Source organism: Trachypithecus francoisi, unplaced genomic scaffold (assembly GCF_009764315.1).
Source record: "Trachypithecus francoisi isolate TF-2019V2 unplaced genomic scaffold, Tfra_2.0 Lachesis_group10, whole genome shotgun sequence".
Lineage (NCBI taxonomy): Eukaryota > Metazoa > Chordata > Mammalia > Primates > Cercopithecidae > Trachypithecus > Trachypithecus francoisi.
The window spans coordinates 107,494,648-107,521,777 of NW_022681455.1; the positions used below are offsets into that span (position 1 = coordinate 107,494,648).

General features: G+C 52.8%; 1 protein-coding gene and 1 pseudogene across 1 annotated transcript; both read left to right on the forward strand.

The window, feature by feature from the left end:
* Positions 1 to 319: 319 nt before the first annotated feature.
* LOC117088611 lies at positions 320 to 10,762 on the forward strand (annotated as a pseudogene).
* A 1,357-nt stretch (positions 10,763 to 12,119) lies between these two features.
* CES4A (carboxylesterase 4A) lies at positions 12,120 to 26,879 on the forward strand. Its single transcript, XM_033219853.1, is given in 15 exon segments — positions 12,120 to 12,195; positions 12,332 to 12,533; positions 17,545 to 17,686; positions 17,764 to 17,897; positions 18,214 to 18,367; positions 19,974 to 20,078; positions 20,160 to 20,264; positions 20,415 to 20,453; positions 20,987 to 21,087; positions 21,089 to 21,116; positions 21,641 to 21,721; positions 22,085 to 22,238; positions 23,217 to 23,345; positions 23,571 to 23,643; positions 26,105 to 26,879. Coding segments are annotated over 15 exon segments (1,689 nt in total). The 3' UTR covers positions 26,271 to 26,879.
* The last annotated feature ends 251 nt before the right edge of the window (positions 26,880 to 27,130 follow it).

A 27,130-nucleotide genomic window follows, 5' to 3' on the forward strand; every position in this document is an offset into this window, starting at 1 on the left:
CTGTGTAGCTCAAGGATTGTAAACGCACCAATCAGCACTCTGTTAAAACGGACCAATCAGCTCTCTTACACATCAGCAGGCTGTGGTTGGGGGTCAGATAAGTGAATAAACGCAGGCTGCCCGAGCCAGCAGTGGCAACCTGCTTGGGTCCACCTTCCACACTATGGAAGCTTTGTTCTTTCACTCTGCAATAAGTCTTGCTGTTGCTTGCTCTTTGGGTCCACGCTGCCTTTAGGGGCCGTAACACTCACTGCAAAGGTCTGCAGCTTCACCCCGGAAGCCGGCGGGACCACGAAGCCAGCGGGACCACGAACCCACCGGAAAGAACGAACAACTCCAGAGGTAGTGCCTTTAGGAGCTGTAACACTCACCCCGAAGGTCTGCAACTTTACTCCTGACAGCGAGACCACGAACCCACCAGAAGGAAGAAAGCCCCAGGAGAATGGAGACAGCAGTGAGAGTGGAGTCTGGGGTCCTTATCGTGGTAGCCTGTCTGCTCCTGGCATGCCCTGCCATAGCCACTGGTAAGACACACGTGCTGGGCCTGCAGAGGGACTTGGTGTGGCGAAGTCAAGAGTGAGACAGGTACAGGGAGCAGTGGGCAGACCGCTCAGGAAAGAGTCCTGTTTGGAGGCAGACCGAGGGTTGTGCATTCTCTCTGGGCAGGTGCTCTGCTCTTGCTATATTTGTTTTTGTTGTTATTGTTGTTTGTTTGTTTGAGATGGAGTTTCACTCTTGTTGCCCAGGCTGGAGTGCAATGGCGCGATCTCGGCTCACTGCAACCTCCGCCTCCTGGATTCTAGCGATTCTCCTGCCTCAGCCTCCTGAGTAGTTGGGATTACAGGCGCCTGCAACCACGCCCAGCTAATTTCGGTATTTTTAGTGGAGATGGGGTTTCACCATGTTGGCCAGGCTGGTCTCATACTCCTGAGCTCAGGTTATCCACGCACCTCGGTCTCCCAAAGTTCTGGGATTACAGGCGTGAGCCACCAGGCCTGGCCTGTCTTCATGTTTCAAGGGGGCCTGAGATTTTTTTTTTTTTTTTTTGAGACGGAGTCTCGGGCTGTGTCCCCCAGGCTGGAGTGCAGTGGCGCAATCTCGGCTCACTGCAAGCTCCGCCTCCAGGGTTCACACCATTCTCCTGCCTCAGCCTCCCGAGTAGCTGGGACTACAGGTGCCCGCCATCATGCCCGGCTAATTTTTTGTATTTTTAGTAGAGACGGGGTTTCACTGTGTTAGCCAGGATGGTCTCAACCTCCCGACCTCGTGATCCGCTCGCCTTGGCCTCCCAAAGTGCTGGGATTACAGGTGTGAGCCACTGGGCCCAGCCGAGATTTGTTTTAATCAAGTATGGTAAGACAAGCAGATATGCAAATGACCATCAGGAAGGAAGGAGTTTGCTCATAGTTCCCTGTGAACAGGAAGCAGGCCATGCCATACAAGGCCACAAAGGGAAGCACCAGGTGGCATCGGCCAGGAGGCAGAGGGAGCAGGGGGGAAATGTGGGCAAGCCCTTTTGCCATGGTTTCCACGGGAAGGAGTAGGCAAGGCAGGCTAAACAGGTTTATGATTGGCAGCAGGCTCTGGGAAAAGGGGCTGTCCCCAGCTTCCTGGTACCTGACTCTGTGGTGATTACGGCTGGTTGATGGCAGCCAGGAGCTGAGAGCTGTATAAAGGAGGTGGTTGGGATGTGGCTCTGGACTGGTTTGCATTTGCTCCCTAGAGAGTTGCCTGCCAATTCCAACTCCCCAGAGAGCTGCCTCCTATCTCTAGGAATTATCTAGCCTGGGAGAGACAGTCCTCCAGTCTTAGTCCATTTGTGTTGTTGTAAAACAATACATGAAGCTGGGTAATTCACAAAGAAAAGTTTAACCCACAGTTCTGCAGGCCGTACAAGAAACATGGTGGTGCCAGCTGGGCACGATGGCTCACACCTGTAATCCCAGCACTTGGGGAGGCTGAGATGAAAGGATTGCTTGAGCCCCGGAGTTTCAGACCAGCCTGAGCAACATAATGAGACCCCGTCTCTATATTTTAAAAAATAATTCAGGGCTAGGCGTGATGGCTGATGCCTGTAATCCCAGCACTTTGGGAGGCCCAGGTAGATGGATTACTTGAGGTCAGGGGTTCAAGACCAGCCTGGCCAACATGGTGAAACCCTGTCTCTACTAAAAATACAAAAATTAGCCAGGCGTTGTGGTGCGCACCTGTAATCCCAGCTACTTGGGAGGCTGAGGTCCTAGAATTGCTTGAACCTAGGAGTCAGAGGTTGCAGTAAGCCAAGATCGTGCCACTACACTCCAGCTTGGTCAACAGAGCTAGACCCTGTCTCAAAAACAAAAATAAAAACCAACAAATGGGCCAGGCACGGTGGCTCAAGCCTGTAATCCCAGCACTTTGGGAGGCCGAGACGGGCGGATCACGAGGTCAGGAGATCGAGACCATCCTGGCTAACACAGTGAAACCCCGTCTCTACTAAAAAAAAATACAAAAAACTAGCCGGTCGAGGTGGCGGGCGCCTGTAGTCCCAGCTACTCGGGAGGCTGAGGCAGGAGAATGGCGTAAACCCGGGAGGCGGAGCTTGCAGTGAGCTGAGATCCGGCCACTGCACTCCAGCCTGGGCGGCAGAGCGAGACTCCGTCTCAAAAACAAACAAACAAACAGACAAACAAACAAACAAACAAATGGGTAAGTGGCTGGCCCCAAGGCTCAAGGCCCCAGTGGCAGGCCCAGTCTGGCCTGGAGTGGAGTGGTAGTGACTCTCAGGCAGGCAGGGAGGAGGAAATTGGGAGTCAACCTAAGACCAGGCTCACCAGCTTGCTGGGAAGGTTACCAAGGTGCTGTGTGGTAAGTACTGAGAACAGCCCGAGTGTTTGTCTTTCACTCCTTCCCCTCATGGGAGCTGCAAACTCACCCCATGGCCTCTCTGTCCTACCCTCAGGGCCCGAAGTTGCTCAGCCTGAAGTACATACCACCCTGGGTCGTGTGTGAGGCTGGCAGGTGGGCGTGAAGGGCACAGACCGCCTTGTGAATGTCTTCCTGGGCATTCCATTTGCCCAGCCACCACTGGGGCCTGACTAGTTCTCAGCCCCATGCCCAGCATAGCCCTGGGAGGGTGTGCGGGACGCCAGCAGTGCGCCCCCTATGTGAGTAGTGCTAGTGGAGGCGGGCAAACCGGCAGGTTACTGGGGGAATCCTGCTGCTGGGGCTTGTGGGATTGAACAACTCGACCTCAGGCCCACCCTTGGCCACAGGTACCTACAAGACGTGGAGAGCATGAACAACAGCAGATTTGTCCTCAACGGAAAACAGCAGATCTTCTCTTTTTCAGAGGACTGCCTGGTCCTCAACATCTATAGCCCAGCTGAGGCCACCGCAGGGGCCAGTAGGCTGGTAGGCACCCCAGAGGGCCCCGTCCACCCAATCCAGCTCCACTACTCCCACCTTTCCCCTCCCCGTCCCTGTTTCCAAAGCACCCTAGAGGTCCTGAGACTGCCCTGGGCTGGCAGGTGGGCAGCTGAGGTCTCAGGAGCTTGGGGGTCACTGCCCCATGGCCACCTCTGCAGGTCATGGTATGGGTCCATGGAGGCTCTCTGATAACTGGCGCTGCCACCTCCTATGATGAATCAGCCCTGGCTGCCTATGGGGATGTGGTCGTGGTTACAGTCCAGTACCGCCTTGGGGTCCTTGGCTTCTTCAGGTAAGATGACCGGCCTGGCCAGAGCACTGCCTGCACCAGGGAGAGGCCAGCTCACCAGAGCAGCTGGGGATCTAGGCTGGGGGCTGGAGCCTGAATGGAGGGCTGCTTACCCATGCTGTCTGGGGCAGAGAAGGGCACCCCCCAAACTTCCACCCTGGGAGAGCAGTCCAGCCAAAGCCAGAATTATACAGTGAACTTGGTCCCTGTAGAGGGCATTGATTCCTGGGCTGAAGCCCAGGTTCCAGCAGGATATAGGACAAAAAGCAACAGGCCCTGGAGATGCCAACCATGGCTCCCAGTCAGGCCAGACCTGGGGAGCAGAGAAGGGTCTGGCACCCTGGTGGCTAGTTCAAAGCAAACCTGCAGAGGCTGGCGAGGAGCCAGGCTGAACTAAGCATTGCCCCACACTGCCCCCAGCACTGGAGATGAGCATGCACCTGGCAACCAGGGCTTCCTAGATGTGGTAGCTGCTCTGCGCTGGGTGCAAGGAAACATCACTCCCTTCGGGGGTGACTTCAACTGTCACCGTCTTTGGTGGATCTGCTAGTGGAAGCATTGTCTCTGGCCTGGTGAGTCACCATAGAAGACTGGCAGTGGTGGCCAGGAGGGCTCCGGTGGTCTCAGAACTCCCAGCCCCTCTGCCCTCATCTGACAACCACCTGCTCTCTCCACTGCACCCAGGTCCTGTCCCCAGTGGCTGCAGGGCTGTTCCACAGAGCCATCACACAGAGTGGGGTCATCACCAGCCAAGGGATCATCGAGTCTCACCCCTGGCCCGTAGCTCAGGTCTGCATTTCCTTCCCTCTCTTACTCTATGTGTGCCTCCCATACCCCACTCTGTGCTGGCCCTGGGGTCTCAGAGTAGCGGGGGTTGCTGGCAGGGAACTTCCTGTTAGCAAAGAGGAGCCCACTAGGATGAAGGAGGAACAGAGGAAACAACTGCTGCATTCCAGCATATGGGCAGTCAGGGAGGGCTTCCTGAAGGATGCCACCCTGAAGCACATCATCGTTGGCCCTTTCTCCAGCGTGGGGTCTTGAGGAGCACCCTTCTCTGCCCCAGGCAGCATGGTGGAGGGGGTCTCCATTCCCAGCCACCTGCTGCCTGAGAGCTCTCCATTCAGGCTACAGATCCCCACCCTACATCCTCATTGTAAGGCCTTGTGAAGAGAATCCAGGGGAAGCCACAGTGGGAACTACATCTGCAAAGGCTGCAGGTGTGGGAGAGAGTGACAGGTCCTGCTGCAGCAAGCTCTCAGGTTAGCGGACAGGGCAGGAAGTGAAGGCACTGGAGAAGTGGGGGCCATGCCTGGGAATCTGGACTTTATCCAGAGGGCAGGAAGAAGTTGGGCAAAGACAAGGTTGAGCTACTTGGAGTAGAAGGTGGGTTGGAAGGAGCTGTCCTGAAGATCAAGAGGCCAGTGAAATGACCAGGGCAGAGTCCAGGAGAAAGAGGACAGGATGGAATAGGGACAGAGCCATCAGGGGGAGAGGGGGCAAATGTGAGCAGGATTTGGAAGGCTGGGTCGGTTCCCTCACCTGGCCCCAGATGGCAGCCAAGGCAGAGTGGGCTGGGCATCGTAACCACTGGGTACAAGATGATTCTGGAACCTCTGCGTGGGCATGTTGACTCTTGCATGGAGAACAACAGCATCTACCTCTCAACCTCCCCAACCCATCCTCTCCCCATGGCCAGGAGAGATTTTCTCAACCACAGACTTGAGGTCATTCCCTGTCTCTCCTGTGTCCAAAGAAAAACACAGCTCAAGGCTGAGGCAGGCAGATCACAAGGTCAGGAGATTGAGACCATCCTGCTTAACATGGTGAAACCCTGTTTCTACTAAAAGTACAAAAAATTAGCCTGGCGTGGCAGCAGGTGCCTGTAGTCCCAGCTACTCGGGAGGCTGAGGAGAATGGTGTGAACCCTGTAGGCGGAGCTTGCAGTGAGCCGAGATCACGCCACTGCACTCCAGCCTGGGTGACACAGCAAGATTCCGTCCCGGAAAAACAAAAAAAAAAAAAAAGAAAGAAAGAAAAACACAGCTCAGCCATTATCTCCTTATACAAATATTAGCGATCCTGCTAACGTCCACATGCCCTGGTTTGGTTTTTTTGGCCTGTGAGCTGTCCTGAAGCTATCCCTCCAGCCTCACTTCCCACCCATTCCCTGGCCCTGCTCCAGCCTCAGCTTACTTCACCCTTCCCTGTCAGACTCTGGCCCATGCTGCAACACCTTCCTCTCTAAACCCTGTCTCATTTCCTTTTTACTCCACAGATTCTACAGGCCTGTGGCTCTGGGCACATAGTTAGGTCTTAATAGATAATGACACTATAAGCCGTGTGCAGTGGCTCACACCTGTAATCCCAGCACTTTGGGAGGCTGAGGCGGGCTGATCACCTGATGTCAGGAGTTCAAGACCAGACTGACCAACATGACAATATCCTGTCTACTAAAAATACGAAAAATTAGCCAGGTGTGGTGGCAGGCACCTGTAATCCCAGCTCCTCAGGAGGCTGAGGCAGGAGAATCACTTGAATCCAGGAGGCAGAGGTTGCAGTGAGCCGAGATCATGCCACAGCAATCCAGCCTGTGAGGACAGAGCAAGACTCTGTCTCAAAAAAAAAAAAAAGATAATGACACTGTTCTTAGAGGGCAATGAGGACTCAGCGCCCCCATTCCCCCAGATAATAACATTATGGTATAGTAGGGGACACACAGGGGCCCTTGGGCCCATCCAAGCTGATGGGCAGGGCAGGCTTCTCAGGAGTGGTGACACCGTTGATGGCACTGTCTTCCCCCAAAGCCCCAAGGAACACCTGAAGGAGTAGCCCTTCCATTCCATGCCCTTCCTCATGGATGTCAACAACCATGAGTTCAGCTGGCTTATCCCCATGGTGAGTGTCCTCCCACCCATGTGCCCTTCAAGGCCCTGCCCCAGCCAGTACCTCCCACCCCAGCATCAACACTACAGCCTTGTGAGCTGAGCACTCCTGTTACTCCCATTTGATAGGTGAGAAAGCAGAGGCCCAGAAAGGTTTGAGGGACTTGCCCAAGGTCACCCAGCTTTGTTTTGTTGTTGTTGCTGTTTTGTTTTGTTTTTGTTTGTTTGTTTGTTTTTTTGAGACAGTCTTGCTCTGTCACCCAGGCTAGAGTGCAGTGGTGCGATCTCAGCTCACTGCAACCTCCAACTCCTGGGTTCAAGAGATTCTCCTGCCTCAGCCTCCCAAGCAGCTGGGATTACAGGCACATGCCACCACACCTGGCTAATTTTTGTATTTTTATAGAGACGAAGTTTCACCACATTGGCCAGGCTGGTCTCGAATTCCTGACCTCAGGTAATCCGCCTGCCCAGGCCTCCTGAAGTGCTGGGATTACAGGCGTGAGCCACTTCAATAAAGCAAATGTTTTCTTTTGGGGAAACCAGGCTTTTGCACAAACTGGCCTTCTAGGCAGTGCTGATCTGGGCAGCATATTCCTGCCTTGATATCTGGTTTATCCATCAGGCTGTATGAGACTGGTTAGTGTGACTCTGTGCCAGAGCGATTGACAAGACTCTCAGGTTTTGGATATCAAGCCACCAGGGACCTCATGAGCCAAGTGCCTTCCAGTCCTTTCCAGGTGCATAGAACTTCCCACAAGAGTGTCAGCACTGTGCTTTCATCCTAAGCATCTTGTTTATGTCATTCTTATTCTTCTACCCATCTTCACAGCAATCATTTTTTTCACTTTTCTTCTTTTTTTTTTTTTTTTCCATCTTGGCCCACTGCATACCCTAAGACAAAGCAATCCGTTTTTTTTTGTTTGTTTGTGTGTTTGTTTTTTGAGACAGGGTCTTGATCCATCATCCACGCTGCAGTGCAGCAGCGCCATCATGACTCACTGCTGCCTCAACCTTTCAGGCCCAAGCAATCCTCCCAGCTTCCTGAGTAGTTGGGACCTCAGGTCTATGCCACCACACTCTGCTAATTTTTTTTTTGCCTGTATAGGCAGGTCTCCCTCTGTTGCCCAAGCTGGTCTAGAGCACCTGGCCTCAAGCAATCCTGCCTCGACCTCCCAAAGTGCTGGGATTACAGGCATGAGCCACTGCACCCAGCCAACAACCTCTTTTAATGACTGCAAACCTTCCACAAATGGAGGGTCTCATTACATTGTTCCTTCATCTTGGCATTTAGGCAACTTCTAGTTTTTTTTTTTTTGTTTGTTTTGTTTTTGAGACGGAGTTTTGCTATTGTTGCCCAGGCTGGAGTGCAATGCTGCGATCTTGGCTCACCGCACTGCAACCTCTGCCTTCTGGGTTCAAGCGATTCTCCTGCCTCGGCCTCCTGAGTAGCTGGGATTACAGGCATCTGCTACCATGCCTGACTGATTTTTGTATTTTTTTGGTAGAGACGAGGTTTCTCCATTTTGGTCAGTCTGGTCTCGAACTCGTGAACTCAGGTGATCCACCAGCCTTGGCCTCCCAAAGTACTGGGATTACAGGCATGAGGCTGTGCCTGGCCCTGGCAACTTCTAGTTTTTACCACTGAGGCTAATAGCGCAGTGAATATCTTCATGTCCATAGCTTTTGTCCTCTGACTTAGCCCTTTGGAATCAATCCCCTCACATTGGTCCCTTGGTATGTGAGAGAGAGGCTCATGCAATCTTGACACTCAAAGACAAAGCTTGAGCTGGGCGTGGTGGCTCATGCCTTTAATCCCAGTACTTTGGGAGGCTGAGGTGGGTGGGTCACTTGAAATCAGGAGTTCGAGACCAGCCCAGCCAACGTGGTGAAGCCCCATCTGTACTAAAAATACAAAAATTAGCTGGGCGTGGTGGTGCATGCCTGTAATCCCAGCTATGCAGGAGGCTGAGGCATGAGAATCACTTGAACCCAGGAGGCAGAGGCTGCAGTGAGCCAAAATTGTGCCACTGTACTCCAACCTGGGTGACAGAGTGAGACACTGTCTCACAAAAGACAAAGCTTGTAAAAGTTTTTAGGTCAGTGCCCTAGACTCTGGTCAATAAGTTGACCCCACACCGTCAACTTATAGTTGTATGTGTGAAACCAAGGGAACCCCAACCTGGCTGGCCCCCAGGACCTGGGGAGATCTGCCTGGCGTGGAAGGCTGTGTCCAGGACTTGCTGCTAAGAATGATTCTTAGAAGTTGCAAGACTCAGGCTGGGCGCGGTGGCTCATGCCTTTAATCCTGGCACTTTGAGAGGCCAAGGCAGGCAGATCACTCGAGGCCAGGAGTTTGAGACCAGCCTGGCCAACATGGCTAAACCCCACCTCTACTAAAAATACAAAAATTAGCCTGGCATGGTGGCGTACGTCTGCAGTCCCAGCTACTCGGAGGCTGAGGCAGGAGAAGAGCTTGAACCCGGGAGGCGGAGGTTGCGGTGAGCCGAGACTGCACCATTGCACTCCAGCCTGGGCAACAGGAGTCTCTGTCTCAAAAACAAAAAACATTGAAGAAATTCTTTCATTCTCTACGGTACTGCCATTAACCACTTGCCTGTTGTATTTGGGGCTGCTCTCTCCACCCATGCTCACCACCTCCCACCAATTTGAGGTTTATCTTTTTGGGTCTGTGGACTTTTAGGCCCCATTTTGGCCAAGTGCTCCATAATGAGTTTCTGGCCTCAGGGCTGTGAACACTCTCTTGCCCCAGGGCTGGGAGTCGGGGTGAGCCAGTGGTCAGGCTCCACTGAGAGGGCCTTGGTGTCCACACAGGGCTGGGGTCTCTTGGATACAATGGAGCAGATGAGCCGGGAGGACATGCTGGCCATCTCGACACCCTTCTTGACCAGTCTGGTGAGACGAGGCAGGAGGGAGGAGGCTAATGGATATCTTATCCAACAGCACAGTCTCTGCCCCTACCTTCTGACACCCAGAGCTACCTACCTACCACCAAGCTCCTTTGTCTAACTGATCAATTTTAGTTCCACTCCAGAATCTCCTTAGACATGAGCCAATGTGGTTCTCAAAGGAAAACCATCATCACCAAGATGAAACTGCCCATTAATGAGCACATACTATGTGCCAGGGACTGTGGTGTCCTGAGCGCTGGGAGAGGGATTCATCTCCTTCAATCCTCACTGCAGCCATTTTTTTTTTTTTTTTTGAGACAGAGTTTCACTCTGTCGCTGAGGCTGGAGTGCAGTGGCCCAATCTCAGCTCACTGCAACCTCCACTTCCCGCATTCAAGCGATTTTTATGTCTCAGCCTCCTGAGTAGCTGGGATTACAGGCATCTGCCACCACGCCTGGCTAATTTTTGTATTTTAGTAGGGACGGGGTTTCACCATGTTGGCCAGGCTGGTCTCAAACTCCTGACCTCAGATCCACCCACCTCGGCCTCCCAAAGTGCTGGGATTATGGGCGTGAGCACCGGGCCCAGCACTGCAACTCTTTACAGAGGAATTTTCACTAGCCCCATTTTACACATGAGGAAACTGAGGCTTGAGGTGTCATGGTGGGGAAGGGGCAGAGGCAGAGTTTAAGCCAGTTCTGTCTAACACCAGAGCCTCAGCTGTCAGATGTGGTGCTAGATAGACCTGGGACCAAATCCCAGCCCTGGGCACTTGCCCAGTTATCCTACCCATTCTAAGCCCATCTCTTCATCTATAAATGGGGATGATACTGCACTTTTGCCTGGGCTATTGTAAGGAGACTAGACGTTGCATTTGAAGAGTCTACCTGGGATCTCAATACCAGGGGCTGTTCAATCTTTGTATATTTCCCTTCTTTGGAAGCCCCAGAACCTTCCTATTCACACAATCTCATCACCGCCCTCTGGAGCTGAGGGGAGCTTTGGGCCTTGGATGCTCAGGTCGGCCCCTCTGGGGGACAGCACAGGAAGCCTTGGTCCTCACTCATTCCTCCCACCCAGGGACCCCAATAGCAACAATCTGCCTCCTTGGCCCCGATTCAACCAGGCGGAACAATATCTGGAGATCAACCCGGTGCCACAGGCCAGACAGAAGTTCAGGGAGGCCCGGATGCAGTTCTGGTCAGAGACGCTCCCTAGCAAGATACAACAGTGGTACCAGAAGCAGAACAGGAAGGCCCAGGAGGACCTCTGAGGCCGGGCCTGAACCTTCTTGGCTGGGGCAAACCCAAGTGGTGGCAGAGTCCCAGCAGGGCAGCCCGCCTCTCCCCCTGCTGAGGCTTTAACCTCAACCAGCCCTACATGGGGTTACATTCCTTAAAGTGTCAGCCCCTCTGTGACTGGCATTATGCTCTTCTGAAATGTCACGACGCTGCCTCCCACCTCCGGGCCATTGTACAAACTGAAGCTTATTCTGATTAGGTAAAATGTATGTGGTAAGCCCTAAAACAAACACTTAAAACAATGATGACAAAAACAAAATTAAAAATGCACAGTGAAATAAATCATTAAAGAGATTAGGCTAGGCACGGTGGCTCACGCCCATAATCCCAGCACTTTGGGAGGCTGAGGCAGGCAGATCACTTTAGGGCAGGAGTTTAAGACCAGCTTGGCCAACGTGGTGAAACCCCATCTCTACTAAAAATACAAAAATTAGCTGTGCGTGGTGGCGGGCGCCTGTCATCCCAGCTACTCAGGAGGCTGAGGCAGGAGAATTGCTTGAACCCGGGAGGCAGAGGTTGCAGTGAGCTGAGATGGCACCACTGCGCTCCAGCCTGGGCAACAGAGCGAAACTTCATCACAAAAAAAAAAAAAGAAAAGAAAGTTAAATACTTTGGCCGGATGCAGTGGCGCACGCCTGTAATCTCAAAATCTTGGGAGGCTGTGGTGGGTGGATAACCTGAGGTCAGGAGTTTGAGATCAGCCTGGCCAACATGGCAAAAGCCTGTCTCTACTAAAAATACAAAATTAGCAGGATGTGGTGGCAGAGGCCTGTAGTCCCAGCTACTCGGGAGGCTGAGGCAGGAGAATCGCTTGAACCTGGGAGATGGAGGTTGCAGTGAGCCAAGATCGCACCACTGCATGCCCCAGCCTGGGTGACAGAGCGAGACATTGTCTCAAAAAAAAAAAAAAAAAAAAAGGCCGGGCACGGTGGCTCAAGCCTGTAATCCCAGCACTTTGGGAGGCCAAGACGGGCGGATCACGAGGTCAGGAGATTGAGACCATCCTGGCTAGCGTGGTGAAACACTGTCTCTACTAAAAATACAAAAAATTAGCTGGGTATGGTGGCGGGTGCCTGTGGTCCCAGCTGTTTGGGAGGTTGAGGCAGGAGAATAGCATGAACTTGGGAGGCGGAGCTTGCAGTGTGCCGAGACGTGCCACTGTACTCCAACCTGGGCAACAGACCGAGACTCCATCTCAAAAAGAAGAGGAGGGGAGAGGAGGGGAGGGGAGAGGAAGGGAGAGGAGGGGAGAGGAGGGGAGGGGAGGAAGGGAGTTAAATGAGAGAAAAAATTCTGAGAGAAGCACAAGAAAAAGTGGACAGACACACAATGGTTATGATCAGTTGTTGTGAAAAGCAGCCGCTGCTTCCCATGACAGATGGGCCAGGGTCCCATTTGTGGCTGAGTGGCTGCGCAGGGATGACCCTTTTCCCTTCTCTTCCCAGGTGTCTTGGTCCCATTTGTGGCTGAGTGGCTGAGCCAGGAGCCCATTTGTGGCTGGGTGGCTGAGCAGAGGTGACCCTTTTCCTTTCTCTTCCCAGGTGCCTTGCACACCAAGAAGCCTCAAGTGGTCACCAAATATAGAACCCTGCAAGGAAAACAGATGCACCTGGGGAAGACACCCATCCAAGTCTTTTTAGGAGTCCCCTTTTCCAGACCTCTTCTAGGTTTCCGCAGGTTTGTGCCTCCAGAACCCCCGGAGCCCTGGAAAGGAATCAGAGATGCTACCACCCACCCACCTGGGTAAGAGTCAGAGGCCTGTCCACTGGGAGGGGTAGTGGGCCTGTGCCTGCGTCTGGGTGGGGCTTTGCACAACTCACTGAGAAGAACTCACTGTGTGACCACAGGCAGGCCTAGGGCCCATTCTGGGCCTCAGTTTTCAGACCCATATCATGAGCTAACTGTTTCTGATGGTGTTTAAGTCACTGACAATGCTGTTGTTGGTTTCTTTTCTTTCTTTCTTTTTTTCTTTTAGACGGAGTCTCGCTCTGTCGCCAGGCTACAGAGCTGTGGTATGATCTCGGCTCACTGCACCCTCTGCCTCCTGAGTTTAAGCGATTCTTCTGCCTCAGCCTCCTGAGTACCTGGGACTACAGGTGCATGCTACCACGCCCAGCTAATTTTTGTATTTTTAGTAGAGATAGGGTTTCATTATGTTGGCCAGGATGGTCTCGATCTCTTGACCTCGTGATCTACCTGCTTCAGGCTTCCAAAGTGCTGAGATTACAGGCATAAGCCCCCACGCCCAGCCTTGTTGTTGGTTTCTTAGAAGAGAGCTCCAGGCAAGGGGGAGGCTGTCACTGACCGTGCCCCAGCACCTGCTGCGGAGCTGCGTTTTCCTGAATGTGCCTGAGGGGCAGTGTTCACCTTTACATCACCCTCCTGACCCAGTCTGGAGCTCTTCCCTCTCTCTGGGGACTGAGGCCTGAGTCACAGAAGCATAATTGGAACAATGACTGCCCTTTGAAGCACAGGGCTTGGCAGTTTACCCAGAACAAGTGTATTTACTATTTATTCAGACTATTGAGTCATCCACTGTCCAGAACATTCTGTGGCAATCATTAATGCTCAGCATCAGTTGGTTAAAGCACAGGGTTTAGAAAAATGTCTGAGAACCTGGGTATCAGCTGACATACAAAGATACAAATACCACCCTAGGTGTCTGGCTGTTAAAAACAGGTTTGGCTGGGCATAGTGGCTCACACTTTTAATCCCAGAACTTTGGTAGACCAAGGCAAGAGGACTGCTTGAACCCAGGAGTTCAAGACCAGCCTGGGCAGCATGGCAAGACCCCATATCTACAAAAAATTTTAAAAAAATAACTGGGGGTGGTGGTGAGCACCTGTGGTCCCAGTTACTCTAAAGACTGAGGTGGGAGGATCACTTGATCAAAGCCCAAGAGGTCAAGGTCGTAGTAAGCCATGAGTCGCCACTGACTGCACTCCAGCCTGGGCCACAGAGTGAGACCCTGTCTCCAAAAAAAAAAAAAGAAACAGTTTGTCCACTGTTAGAACACGACCAGCAGTTACTAAAATACCAGGGTGTTCATTGTCATAACATTGGCTGTCACTGGTAAGATCCCAGTTATCCTGAACATTCTGTGACTTATTTAGAATCCCAAAGATCAGGGATCAGGTGACAGAACATGAGATGGCCACTGTTAGAACCTTGGAGATTTAAATCCTCAGGGATTTAGAGGTTAGGACGTTCACTATATAGAAGTCTGAGTGTCAGTTGTTAGAAACTATGAGCTGTCAGAACAATGCCTGTTTGGAAACGGAGTGTCAAGTGTAAGAATTTGTGGATTGCTCAGAATAGCCCATGGGTGGTGGTTGCAGTGGGCAGCGGGAGAGAAGGATGTTGCAGAGATAGTAGTTTCTGCCTGAGTAGTTACCGGGGAGGTGGAAGGAAGGTATCAGACTCCAAATTTTTTAGAAAGTAAAATTGACAGGATTTGCTGGAGAATTGGATATAAGCCACAAGGGAAGAAGAGGAATCACTGATAATGACTAGTTTTTGGCCACAGCAGACAAGGAAATAGGGGTACCATTTATCAAAATGAGGAAGACTGGAGCAAGAGCAAGTTTGGGCAAAATAGGAATCCATTTTGAGCCAGGAGCAGTGGCTCCGGCCTGTAATCCCAGCACTTTGGGAGGCTGAGGCAGGAAAATCACTTGAACTCAGGAGTTCCAGACCAGCTTGAGCAACCTAGTGAGACCCTGTCTCTACAAAAGATTTAAAAAATTAGCTGGGTGCCGTGCCGTGGTCCTAGCTACTTGGGAGGCTGAGGTAGGAGGATCTCTTGGGCTTGGGAGGTTGAGGCTGCAATGAGCTGTGATCATGCCACTCACTCTTAGCCTGAGAGATAGAGTGAGACCCTATCTAAAACACACACACACACACACACACACACACACACACACAGTTCCTTTTGGGGCCTGTTAAATTTGACTTGCTGACAGATGTTCCATGTGGAGGGCAGGTAGGTGGCTGGAGAGGGGAGACGGAAGGCAAACTGATCATCAGCATATCAGTGGTGTGAAGCCCCTGGGCCTGGATGATGAGAGAAAGGATGGTCAGAAAAAAACAACTGAGGGTCGAGGACTGGGCACTCTCATGCTTAGGCTTGGAGAGGAGGAGGAACCACTAACAAGGTGGTAGGAAAATCAGGAGCACGGGGTGCTACAGAAGCCCAGAGAAAGAAAGCTGTTTGAGAAAGAGAATCTGACCAGGCATGGTGGCTCTCGCCTGTAATCCCAACACCTTGGGAGGCTGAAGTGGGAGGATCCCTTGAGGTTAGGAGTTCTAGACCAACCTGAGCAACATAGTGAGACCCTGTCTCTACAAAAAATTTAAAAATTATCCAGTGTGATAGTGCGTGCTTGTAGTCCTAGCTACTTACTTGGGAGGCTAAGGATCACTTGAGCCCAGGAGGTCAAGGCTGCATTGAACTATGATCATGTCACTGCATTCACCTGGGTGACCCTGTCTCTAAAAAAAGAGAGGAGGCTGGGCACAGTGGCTCACGCCTGTAATCCCAGCATTTTGGGAGGACGAGGCGGGTGGATCACGAGGTCAGGAGTTTGAGACCAGCCTGACCAACATGGCAAAACTCTGTCTCTTCCAAAAATACAAAAATTAGCTAGGTGTTGTGGCATGTGCCTGTAATCCCAGCTACTCAGGAGGCTGAGGCAGTGAGCTGATATCTCCCACCTGAACCCAGGAGGCGGAGTTGCAGTGAGCCAAGATCGTGCCACTGCACTCCAGCCTGGCCGACATAGCGAGACTCTGTCTCAAACAAAAAAAAGAGAGAAGGAGACAGAACAAAGGGGAATATAATGTGGTCAACCACGTTGAGGGTTGTCAGGGCAAATAAGACAATGACAGAGATTTAGCTAGATGGATGTCACTGGTGACCACGGCAGGATGGCTCTGGTGGTGGGATGGGCACAGAAGCCTTGGCTGTTCATAGTCCCAGTTCCTGGCTATCAGAGCCCTGGCTTTCCTAGTGAGACGGTAGATGTGGTTTACTAGACAGCATTCTAATACCACATTAGCTGCTGCCAAGAAGTCAAACAAAGAAGACACAAAACAATCTGTAGAGATACAGATGCTGATACCTTGGAGAAACTGGGTCTCTCCTGGAGTGGAGGGGAAGGTAGCCTGTTAAAAAGTTTGGCCTGAGGGAAAGAGAGATGGGATAGTTGCTGGGAATGTGGGTGGGGGTGGACAGGTTTGGCTTGAGTGTTGGAATGCTGTAGGGAAGGACTGGTGAAAGGGAGCAGTGATGCTCTGGGAACAGGCTAGGCTAGGACAACAGCAGAAGGGAGCAGAGGCAAATAGGGTGTCTTGCACCCCAAATGGTCCAGGCCCAGCTGTTATGAGAATAGACACCTAGGGGTTGGGCCAGCAGGGAGAAAAGGTGAGGTGGCCAGAGAGCCCATGCTCCAAAAATACCCCAAATATCCATACAGTATAAGGCGCTGGGCTGGGTGCCAGGACTTAAATGGGTCTACCTCCATTCCTGCCCTTGGGAAGTGCATGGTCACTTGGGGAGAAAAACAGCCAACTGAAATAACTCCAGCCAGGACATGGTCAACAGTGGACAGGAGGCCGGGCACGGTGGCTCATGCCTGTAATCCTAGCACTTTGGGAGGCCGAGGTGGGCAGATCACTTAAGGCCAGAAGTTCGAGACCAGCCTGGTCAACACGGTGAAACCCCGACTCTACTAAAAATACAAAAATTAGCTGTGCATTAGCTGGTGCGTGCCTGTAGTCCCAGCTACTTGGGAGATTAAGGCAGGAGAATTGCTTGAACCTGGAGGCAGAAGTTGCAGTGAGCCAAGATCGTGCCACTGCACTCCAGCCTGGGCAACAGAGCAAGACTCCGTCTCAAAAAAAAAAAAAAAAGTGGACAGGACATCAGGAGTCACAGAAGAGGAAGTGACCAGCAGAGGAGACACCACTTGAGCTGGGCCTTAAACATGAATAGGAGTTTGCTGGTTACAGCAGAAGGCATTTGCTTGAGAGGCCCAGGGGCTTGGAGGTGGGAGGCAAGGGCCCACATGTATGTATAGCAAAGGGTGGTTGGGACAGAGATGACTGGATGGAAAGAAGGGCCTGGGTACCCTGGGTATCTGAACTTTATCCTGAGGGCAGTGGAGAGCCAGGGAAGATTTTTGTTGATTTGTTTGTTTTTATTGATATATCATAGTTGTACATATTAGGGAAGATTTGAAGAAGAGGAGTGACATAGTCCACCAGAGTGTGGCCGAGGAGTAGGAGGAGTGTGAAGAGGCTGGGATACTGTCCAGACTAGAGATGGTGATGGCCTTGACATCCCCCCAGAGATGGGGATGGAGGGGAGGGACCATATTCCAGAGCTGTTTGGGAGGCAGAAGGGAGACTGAGGGGAGGGTGGGACGTGAAAGACAGGGAGGTGCCCAGGGCAGGCAGGTTCCTGCCTTGACAGCACCAACAAGGTCTCCCACAGGAGCAGGAATCTCTTCCCAGGCAGACCCACGGAGTGAGGCGCTGGGCAGGGAGGGGATGGTTCCTGAGAGGCCAACCTGCCTCCCAGTCCTGGGTCCTAGGGCTGGCGGAGGCCTTCCGGACATGGACACGCACGCACATGCACACGCACATGGACACGCACAGACGCTGCCTGGATTTTGCTTTGGGTTCTGTCCTCTCACTGCGGACCCTGGGTTGAAATCATCTCCCCGCGGCCGCCGCCGCTACCTGGTGCCCGCAGGTGCCTGCAGGAGTCTTGGGGCCAGCTGGCCTCCCTGTATGTCAGCACGCGGGAACAGTACAAGTGGCTGCGCTTCAGCGAGGACTGTCTGTACCTGAACGTGTACGCGCCGGCGCGCGCGCCCGGGGACCCCCAGCTGCCGGTGAGTGCCAAGTCTCCCGCGCCCGCGGTCCCACCGCCACCCACCGCCCCGCTCAGGCCCGGGTCTTCCTTGCCCAGGTGATGGTTTGGTTCCCGGGAGGTGCCTTCATCGTGGGCGCCGCTTCTTCGTACGAGGGCTCTGACTTGGCCGCCCGCGAGAAAGTGGTGCTGGTGTTTCTGCAGCACAGGCTCGGCATCTTCGGCTTCCTAAGGTGGCGGGGCCGGGACCCTCTGGGACCGCAGCTCCGGCTGGAGCGGCGGGGACTGGGTGGGAAGGGTGGGGCGGGGCCTGGGGCGGGGATGGAGGGGTGGGGCTGCGAGACGGGGGCGGGGCCTGGCGCTCGGTGGAAGGGGCGGGCGCTCCATACCATCTGGATGGGGCGAGCTAACTCCAAGGTAGGGGGTGTGGTCGCAGGACAGGGTCTTAGAGGGGCAATGCTGGGCTGAGTGTGGGAAGCCCAGGAGGGCAGCCCTACGCACCCCGACTGTCGAAGCCCGGGACCCTGACAGTGAACCCCGCACGCCCAGCATGGACGACAGCCACGCGTGCGGGAACTGGGGACTGCTGGACCAGATGGCGGCTCTACGCTGGGTGCAGGAGAACATCGCAGCCTTCGGGGGAGACCCAGGAAATGTGACCCTGTTCGGCCAGTCGGCGGGGGCCATGAGCATCTCAGGACTGGTGAGAGCAATGCCCAGACGGACCCAGCACAGACTTAGGCTCCTGCGTTCCCACAAATGTATCATCCACTGCACAGTCCTTGTGCAGGTTTGCGTGTACATGAACGTGCCTGCCACACACCTGCCCTCACCCCTGCCAAGGGTGCCGCCCCTCACAGCCAAGGATGTCTCTTCTGTTGACAGATAGCACTGATGAGAAAACCGAGCCCCAGGACGGGTAGTGCTGAGGCTTGGGGCAATCAGCGAATCCAGGTGCTACCCAGCACCTCCTGCCTCTCCACATTCCCCCAGAATTTTATCCCCTGAACAGAGCCCACCATCTGCCCCCTGGGCAAGGCCAGGACCTCACACCAGGCCTGCGAGCCAGGGGCATGAGTTGGAGGGCCTTGCCCCTGACTCGTGTGTAACTGCTGACCTGGGATGTGCCTGGAATGTGGGTGTAATGTAAGGTGCCCTGTGAGGGGCACATGGCTGGGAAGTGAACACATCACACAGGACCTTGCTGGCCACAGTCATAATAATACTCAACAGCTGAGCACTTGCTGTGTGCCAGGCACTCTTCTAAGCACCTTAGGTGTCATCATCCATGTAATTCCTTCAATAGCCCAAAAAGAAAGCTACTGTTGTCCCCATTCTACAGATAAAGAAACGAAGGCCCAGAGAATTAAGCAACTTTATCCAAGATTCACTAAAAAGCAGAGGAAAAAAAAATTTTTGGGGGGACGGAGTTTCACTCTTGTTGCCCAGGCTGGAGTGCAAGGGCACAATCTCAGCTCACCACAACCTCTGCCTCCCGGGTTCAAGCGATTCTCCAAAGCAGGGAAAGATTTTAACCAGCAAAGTGACACAAACAGATGTGCATTTAGAGAGACGGCTCAGCCTGCTGCATGGGACTGGGTTGGCAAGAAACAGGAGCAGAGACTTGGAGAGCTACTGGGAGGGGCAGGGATGGGGATAGGATATATCCTAGGAGAGATCATGGGGGCTGGCTCTAAAGCAGGAACAGGAAAGATGGAGAGCAGAGGATGGCTCAGCATGATCCAGGAGGCCAAATGGACAGGACTAGGGAAGTTGGGGTGTGGTAATTAGCAGAGATAGGGAAGGCCCCTGGGGCTGGGGGATGGTATGGGATAAGGAATGCCAGCCAGACAGGGATTGGCTGGAGCAGGTTTGGGGCACATGAAGTCTGAGGTATCCAAGGGACAGGATGGGAGGCCCTAGATGTACTTGTTCCCCAAACTTGAGCAATGGAGAGAGGCTAACAGCTGTCAGCACAGGTAACAACCTGCAGAAACCATGAGTTCCCTTCCACCTACCCCTCATTTCTAGCCCCAAAGCAGAGGGAGACCCCTTTCCCACACCAGCAGATTCCCTCTCACAATCTCACATCCCCTCTGGAACCCCCTTGGGCCCACTGCACAGACCAGACGCAGAAAGACCACTGGCTTTAGGTCTAAGACATCACCCCAGGACTCCTGACTCCCTCTCAGCTACTTGCCCTTCCTGGCTTCACTCAGGCTGCCTGCTCATGGCCAGACAGATGCCCAGAACAGCCCAGATGTCCCTACTTGGGCATCTCACGGGTGTTTTCCTCCCTGTTCTTGCAGATGATGTCACCCCTAGCCTCGGGTCTCTTCCATCGGGCCATTTCTGAGAGTGGCACTACGTTACTCAGACTTTTCATAACTCGTAACCCACTGAAAGTGGCCAAGGTGGTTGCCTCTCCTTCCCCAGGGCTCAGCAAGGAGGGGCAGGATGGAAGCACCCCTGAGCATCCCTTCTTCTCTCTATAGAAGGTTGCCCACCTGGCTGGATGCAACCACAACAGTACATAGATCCTGGTAAATTGCCTGAGGACACTTTCAGGGGCCAAGGTGATGCGTTTGTCCAACAAGATGGTAGGTAGAACATTCCAGCTGCCTGACCTGGCTACCCAAAGGCCATCCTCCTATCCTGGTACCCAGCCACCCCTAACTACTTCCCCAGGGACCCTGTCTTAAGAGCACACTGGGGAGACTTTAACTCTGATCCCTTCCTCTCCCCCACAGAGATTCCTCCAACTGAACTTCCAGAGAGACCCTGAAGAGGTAATCAGGCCACATTTTGCAATTTGAGTATTTACTGAGCACCTACTTTGTGCCAGGCACTTGGGATACTTAGGGAATTGTTCAGGCCAAGATCCCTTCCCTAGTGGAGCTGATGTTCCAGTGGGGAAGGACAATAAACTCTGTAAATAAATATATTATCCACCTCCTTAGAAGGTGATAAGTGAATAGCAAGGAATAGAGAGGGTAAAGGGGTTAGACATGTTGGGAGGTGTGGACTTTTAAATAGAATGGATAGGACAGGACTCAGTGAAGTGAAATTTAGCAAAGATTTTCAAGAGGTGAAGGAGTGAGCTATACAGATACCCACGGTAAGCATCCCAAGTCCACGTAGCTTGGTCCTGCCTATCCTGCTCCCCTCCCACACCCATCCTCCTGGGGCTCACCATGCCAGCTCCAGTCTTTTTGCAATCAAAGAGCCTAGGCTAGAGCAGCCTCTGAAGGGGCACCCAAGGTCGCAGGGACCCTGGGAGGATACTTGAGGAAACTGGCTGGAAATGCCCTTTGCCTTGTAGATTATCTGGTCCATGAGCCCTGTGGTGGATGGTGTGGTGATCCCAGATGACTCTCTGGTGCTCCTGACCCAGGGGCAGGTTTCATCTGTGCCCTCCCTTCTACCTGGAGTTCAGTTGGCTCTTGCCTTACGTGAGTACCACAGTGGAGGCAGGGAAGGATGCCTCTTGGACGGTGCTGGGCACCAGGTCAGATGCCAGTAGCCCTTCTGGGGATGCACATATATTTGGGAGCCTCCTGTAGTCCCTGTACAGTAAAAACTGGCCATGAATGTTGGAGGGGAAGAAGGGCTAAGTGTGGCCTGTTGGAGATTTGAGGGCCATAAATTCTCATAGTTTAGATGGGTTATGATGTTCATTCCCAAGCCTCTAGGCAACTGCAAATCCTCAAGCCCTCCCTTGCTCCTGGGTCAGGGTAGATGCCCCAACTCAGGATGGACCCCCGCTCAGTACCACTTCAGCTCTAGCCCAGGTGGTAGTGATGAGTAGGATGGGAGCAGGCGGGCAAGAGAGAGTCATGGGCCCTTCCTGGGCTGTGTGCTGTGTCTGAGAACTCATCATTAGATGGGCAAGACCCTTGGGGCCTTTGTGGCTCTGGCCAGAATCCCTCCTAATGCTCAGGCCTGACCCACACTGGGGTCCTTGGCTTGTGAACAGATCGTGAAGTTCCCGCTAAACCGGCAAGCGATGAGAAAGGAAACCATCACTAAGATGCTCTGGAGTACCCACACCCTGTTGGTGAGGGACCCAGCTGGCAGGGGTGCTCAGTTTGGACGGGGCTGATCCCCTGTTTTTTTAACCTAGTAGCTGCTCTCTGCAAAGGGGCTCCCAGCCAGTGTAAGGATCTTTCTTGGAGGGCCTGGGGTTTGGTGTGGGATCAGATGACTGCTTATAGGTAAGGTGCTCAGGGTCATAGGGGAAGTTATGCAGCAAAATTCGGGGTTACAATCTGCAGAGATGGAAACTTTCCCAGGAATCTCCCTTTTTCCCCTCCCAGGCCAAAAACTCCTGGGGGGCTGAGCCTGGATCCAAGTCACTGGTGGGCCCATCTCTGGCCCAGCTGGCACCCAGGCCTCAGATAAGTGTGGCCTCCCCACCCAGAATATCACCAAGGAGCAGGTACCACTTGTGGTGGAGTAGTACCTGGACAATGTCAATGAGCATAACTGGAAGATGCTATGAAACCGTATAATGGATATAGTTCAAGATGCCACTTTCGTGTACACCACGCTGTAGACTGTTAACTACCACTGAGGTATGTGGGGTCCCCATGAGTGGCCACACTGGCCCTGTCCACTCTCCAGGTGTGCTGTTTACCAACTGGGCTTATTGACTGCTCCCCAACCCTCTCTGTACTTCTGGGCTAGTGTAGGATTCTAAAATACCACAGAGGAGGCAGCATGCTATCAACTATAAGAGAGGAAGGGGCCAGGAGCGGTGGCTCACGCCCATAATCCCAACACTTTGGGAAGCCGAGGCGGGGACGGATCATTTGAGGCCGGGAGTTCTAGACTAGCCTCACCAACATGGTGAAAACCAATCTCTACTAAAAATACAAAAAAATTAGCCAGGTATAGTGGTGCATGCCTATAGTCCCAGCTACTCAGTAGGCTGAGGCAGGAGAATTACTTGAACCCAGTAGTGGGAGGCTGCAGTGAGCCAGCCTCACACCACTGCACTCCAGCCTGGGCAACAGAGCGAGACTCCGTCTCAAAAAAAAAAAAAAAAAAAAAGTATCAGAGAGGAACTGGGCAACCTCAGACAGTACAGAGGAGAAGCCTGGGGTGGTCAGGAAGGCTTCCTGGCTGAAAGGACAGGCTTAGGGGCACCGTGAAAGTCCAGGCTGACTGGGGCTAGGGGAACATGTGGGTGACAGGTTAAAGTGGGGGCTGGAAACTGCAGACACCGAAGACCCTTCAATAAGAGGCCAAGAAAGGAAGGTTCAGAACAGGGAAAAGGAAGGCTTCCATGATCCTGGCCACAATCCTGTGAATTAGATTTTAGCATTCTCAGTCTGAAGATAAGGAATTATTGATACAATTCAGAGAGGTAGAGCTACTTGCTTTAGATCACACAGCGAATGAATAGCACAGACAGGATTCAAGTCTGCTCCCTTGATTCTGAAGCCAAAGTTCTTTTTCCTGCTTGGTGCAGGTTAGTGGGACACACGGGGTGGATGAGAAGCCTAGGCTGAGGCTTTTCCTGCAGCCCTCCTCAGTTTCCCTCTTCACAGATGCCAGACTCCCTGTCTACCTGTATGAATTTGAGCACCACGCTCGTGGAATACTTGTCAAACCCCGCACTGATTGGGCAGACCATGGGGATGAGATGTACTTCCTCTTCGGGGGCCCCTTCGCCACAGGTATGAAGGCCCCACCGGACACCCCCACTGGGTGTCTAGTCTTCCACCTCTGTATGCAGACCCACCCCTCCATCGGCTGGCCACAGGGAGCTCACCAGTTCCTAATCTGTGATGCTCTCCCAAATAAAAGTCTTCTGCTCCGGGGGCAGCAAAAGTAGCAAGAGTAGGGTGGGATGTCAGCATCCCCTGCTCTGTCTGAAATCCCACATCCCATTCTGCCCCCAGGCCTTTCCACAGGTAAGGAGAATGCACTTAGCCTCTGGATGATGAAATACTGGGCCAACTTTGCCTGCACAGGGTGAGTCTACCCCCACAACACATCTGGCCATTCTACCTGCCCAGTGCTGGACCCAATGGCCAGCTGCTTCGGATATTTGCCCCAGCATGTCCTACAGGAACTGCCGTTGGCCCAACCAGAGTGCCCCTTGTTCCTCAGCTTTCCCCAGTCAGTCACCAGATCCTAAATGTCTCCAGAATGTGTCCTTCTTGATCCATGACCCACACTCTTCATTCACTCAAGCATTCCACAGTCATTCACCACTGCTCTCTTTTGGGCCCAGCCCCAGTACTGGGAGCTGGAATTCAAGGATATTGCAGACATGAGCCCCATCCTCCAGCAGCTCACCACATAAAATCAGGAAATTACAATCTGGCACGCTGAGAGCTGTACTGGGGGAGCACAAGGCATGTTGAGAGCATAGAGGAGGTGTCTGACCCAGCATAGGGGGCAGGCGACATGTAAAGAGAGCTTTGGATAGCCTTGTGACTATTTTCTTAAAAGTTTCGCTCTGTCATCCAGACTGGAGTGCAGTGGCGCAATCCCAGCTCACTGCAACCTCCGCCTCCCAGGTTCAAGCGATTCTCCTGCCTCGGCCTCCCGAGGAGCTGGGATTACAGGCCACCACGCCCGGCTAATTTTTGTATTTTTGTAGAGATGGGGTTTTACCATGTTGGCCAGGCTGGTCTTGAACTCCTGACCTCAAGCAGTCCACCCACCTCAGCCTCCCAAAGTGCTGGGATTACAGGCATGAGCCACTGTGCCTGGCTTCTCTCCTTTCAGTCCATCCGGATGATACTCAGTGTCTTTCTTTTTCTTTTTTTAAATTTTTTTGAGACAGTCTTACTCTGCTGCCCAGGCTAGAGTGCAGTGGTGCAATCACAGCTCACTGCAGCCTTGACCTCCCAGGTGATCCTCCCACTTCAGCCTCCCAAGTAGCTGGGACTACAGGCACACACCACCATGCCCAGCTAATTTTTTTTTTTTTTTTTTTTTGAGACGGAGTCTCGCTCTGTCATCCAGGCTGGAGGGCAGTGGCGCAATCTTGGCTCACTGCAAGCTCTGCCTCCCGGGTTTATGCCATTCTCCTGCTTCAGCCTCCCGAGTAGTTGGGACTACAGTCGACTGCCACCATGCCTGGCTAATTTTTTTGTATTTCTAGTAGAGACGGGGTTTCACCATGTTAGCCAGGATGGTCTCGATCTCCTGACCTGGTGATACACCCGCCTCAGCCTCCCAAAGTGCTAGGATTACAGGCGTGAGCCACCATGCCTGGCCTAATTTTTGTATTTTTTGGAGAGATGAGGTCTTGCTGTTTTGCCCAGACTGGTCTCCAACTCCCAGGCTCAAGCCATTTTCTCACCTATGCCTCCCCAAGTGTTGGTCTTACAGACGTTAGACACCATACCTGGCCCAAGGGGTCTTTCCGAAATAACATCTGACCAAGTCACTCACCTGCTTAAAACTCTTCATAGCTTCTCTCTGCCTCAAGATAAAGTCCGAGCCCCTCAGCCTTGCATGAAAGGCCTTTCAAAATCTTTTGTACAGGCCGGGCGCGGTGGCTCAAGCCTGTAATCCCAGCACTTTGGGAGGCCGAGACGGGCGGATCACGAGGTCAGGAGATCGAGACCATCCTGGCTAACACGGTGAAACCCCGTCTCTACTAAAAAATACAAAAAACAAGCCGGGCGCAGTGACGGGCGCCTGTAGTCCCAGCAACTTGGGAGGCTGAGGCAGGAGAATGGCTTAAACCCAGGAGGCGGAGCTTACAGTGAGCTGAGATCCGGCCACAGCACTCCAGCCTGGGCGGCAGAGCGAGACTCCGTCTCAAAAAAAAAAAAAAAAATCTTTTGTACATCATCTCCTTTCCGCTTCGATCCCTTTCACACACACTCTGTTTTTTTGTTGTTGTTGTTGTTTTGTTTTTGAGACGGAGTCTTGCTCTGTCACCCAGGCTGGAGTGCAGTGGCGTGATCTCTGCTCACTGCAATCTCTGCCTCCTGGATTCATGCCATTCTCCTGCCTCAGCCTCCCAAGGAGCTGGGACTACAGGCATCTGCAACCTCGCCCATCTAATTTTTTGTGTATTTAGTAGAGACAGGGTTTCATCATTTTAGCCAGAATGGTCTCGATCTCCTGACCTCGTGATCCGCCTGCCTTGGCCTCCCAAAGTGCTGGGATTACAGGCGTGAGCCACTGCGCCCGGCCACACACACACTCTGTTTTTACCTAACTCTTGACTTGTGCTTCCTCCAAAAGCCTTGGTCTTTTATATCTCTCAACCTGGCACATACTGTTTGCTCTGCTTGGAAGACCCACCCCAATACTCACTTTCCTACTCTTTCTTAAAGATCTAAGTATCATCTCTATAAAGCCCTCTGGAACCCCAATTCCCAAGGGCAAATTAAATGAGGGCAGGGTGAGAGAAAGAAGCATGATGAAGAGGAACACATGTAATCCTCTCTTTTTTTCTTCTGGGCAGAAACCCCAATGATGGGAATCTGCCCTGCTGGCCACACTACAAGGATGAAAAGTACCTGCAGCTGGATTTTACCATGAGCGTGGGCATGAAGCTCAAGAGGAAGAAGATGGCTTTTTGCATGAGTCTGTACCAGTCTCAGAGACCTGAGAAGCAGAGGCAATTCTAAGGGTGCCTATGCAGGAAGGAGCCAAAGAGGGGTTTGCCCCACCACCCAGGCCCTGGGGAGACTGGCCATGGACATACCTGGGGACAAGAGTTCTACCCACCCCAATTTAGAACTGCAGGAGCTCCCTGCTGCCTCCAGGCCAGAGCTAGAGCTTTTGCCTGTTGTGTGGGACCTGCACCACCCTCTCCAGCCTGACATCCCATGATGCCCCCTACCTCAATGTTGACATCCAGTTAGGCCAGGCCCTGTCAACACCATACTGTGCCCAGCTCTCCAGCCTCAGGACACCCTCTTTTTCCCTTCTTCAAATCCTCCCACCCTTCAGTGTCTCCTTGTGGCCCCTTCTTATGGGAGGTCGACCCAGACTGCCACTGCCCCTGTCACTGCACCCAGCTTGGCATTTACCATTCATCCTGCTCAACCTTGTGCCCGTCTGTTCACATTGGCTTCGAGGCCTAGGGCAGGTTGTGACATGGAGCAAACTTTTGGTAGTTTGGGATCTTCTCTTCCACCCGCACTTACCTCCCCCAGGGCCACTCCAAAGTCTATCCACAGGGATGTTCTCAATAAAGAAGTGTTGATTTGACCTGAATTTCTCCACCTATAAAATGGGTGCATGAAGTGAATGGTGTCTCAATTTGAGCCCTGGGAGAAAGGGAGTGTTGCTGCCTGTTCCTTAGTGGGCTGTGCCTGGATGCTACACTCAGTCAAGGGGTGCTACTGCAAAGTTGCCTGGGGTACAAAACACTTGCCTTTTGCCTTCATGGTCTCAAGTGCACCCCTCAGAACAGTAGGACAGCCACACCCCACACTCACTTGTCCAGCAGTTTAGGTCTTACTGCTGCATCCAGATTCCTCTG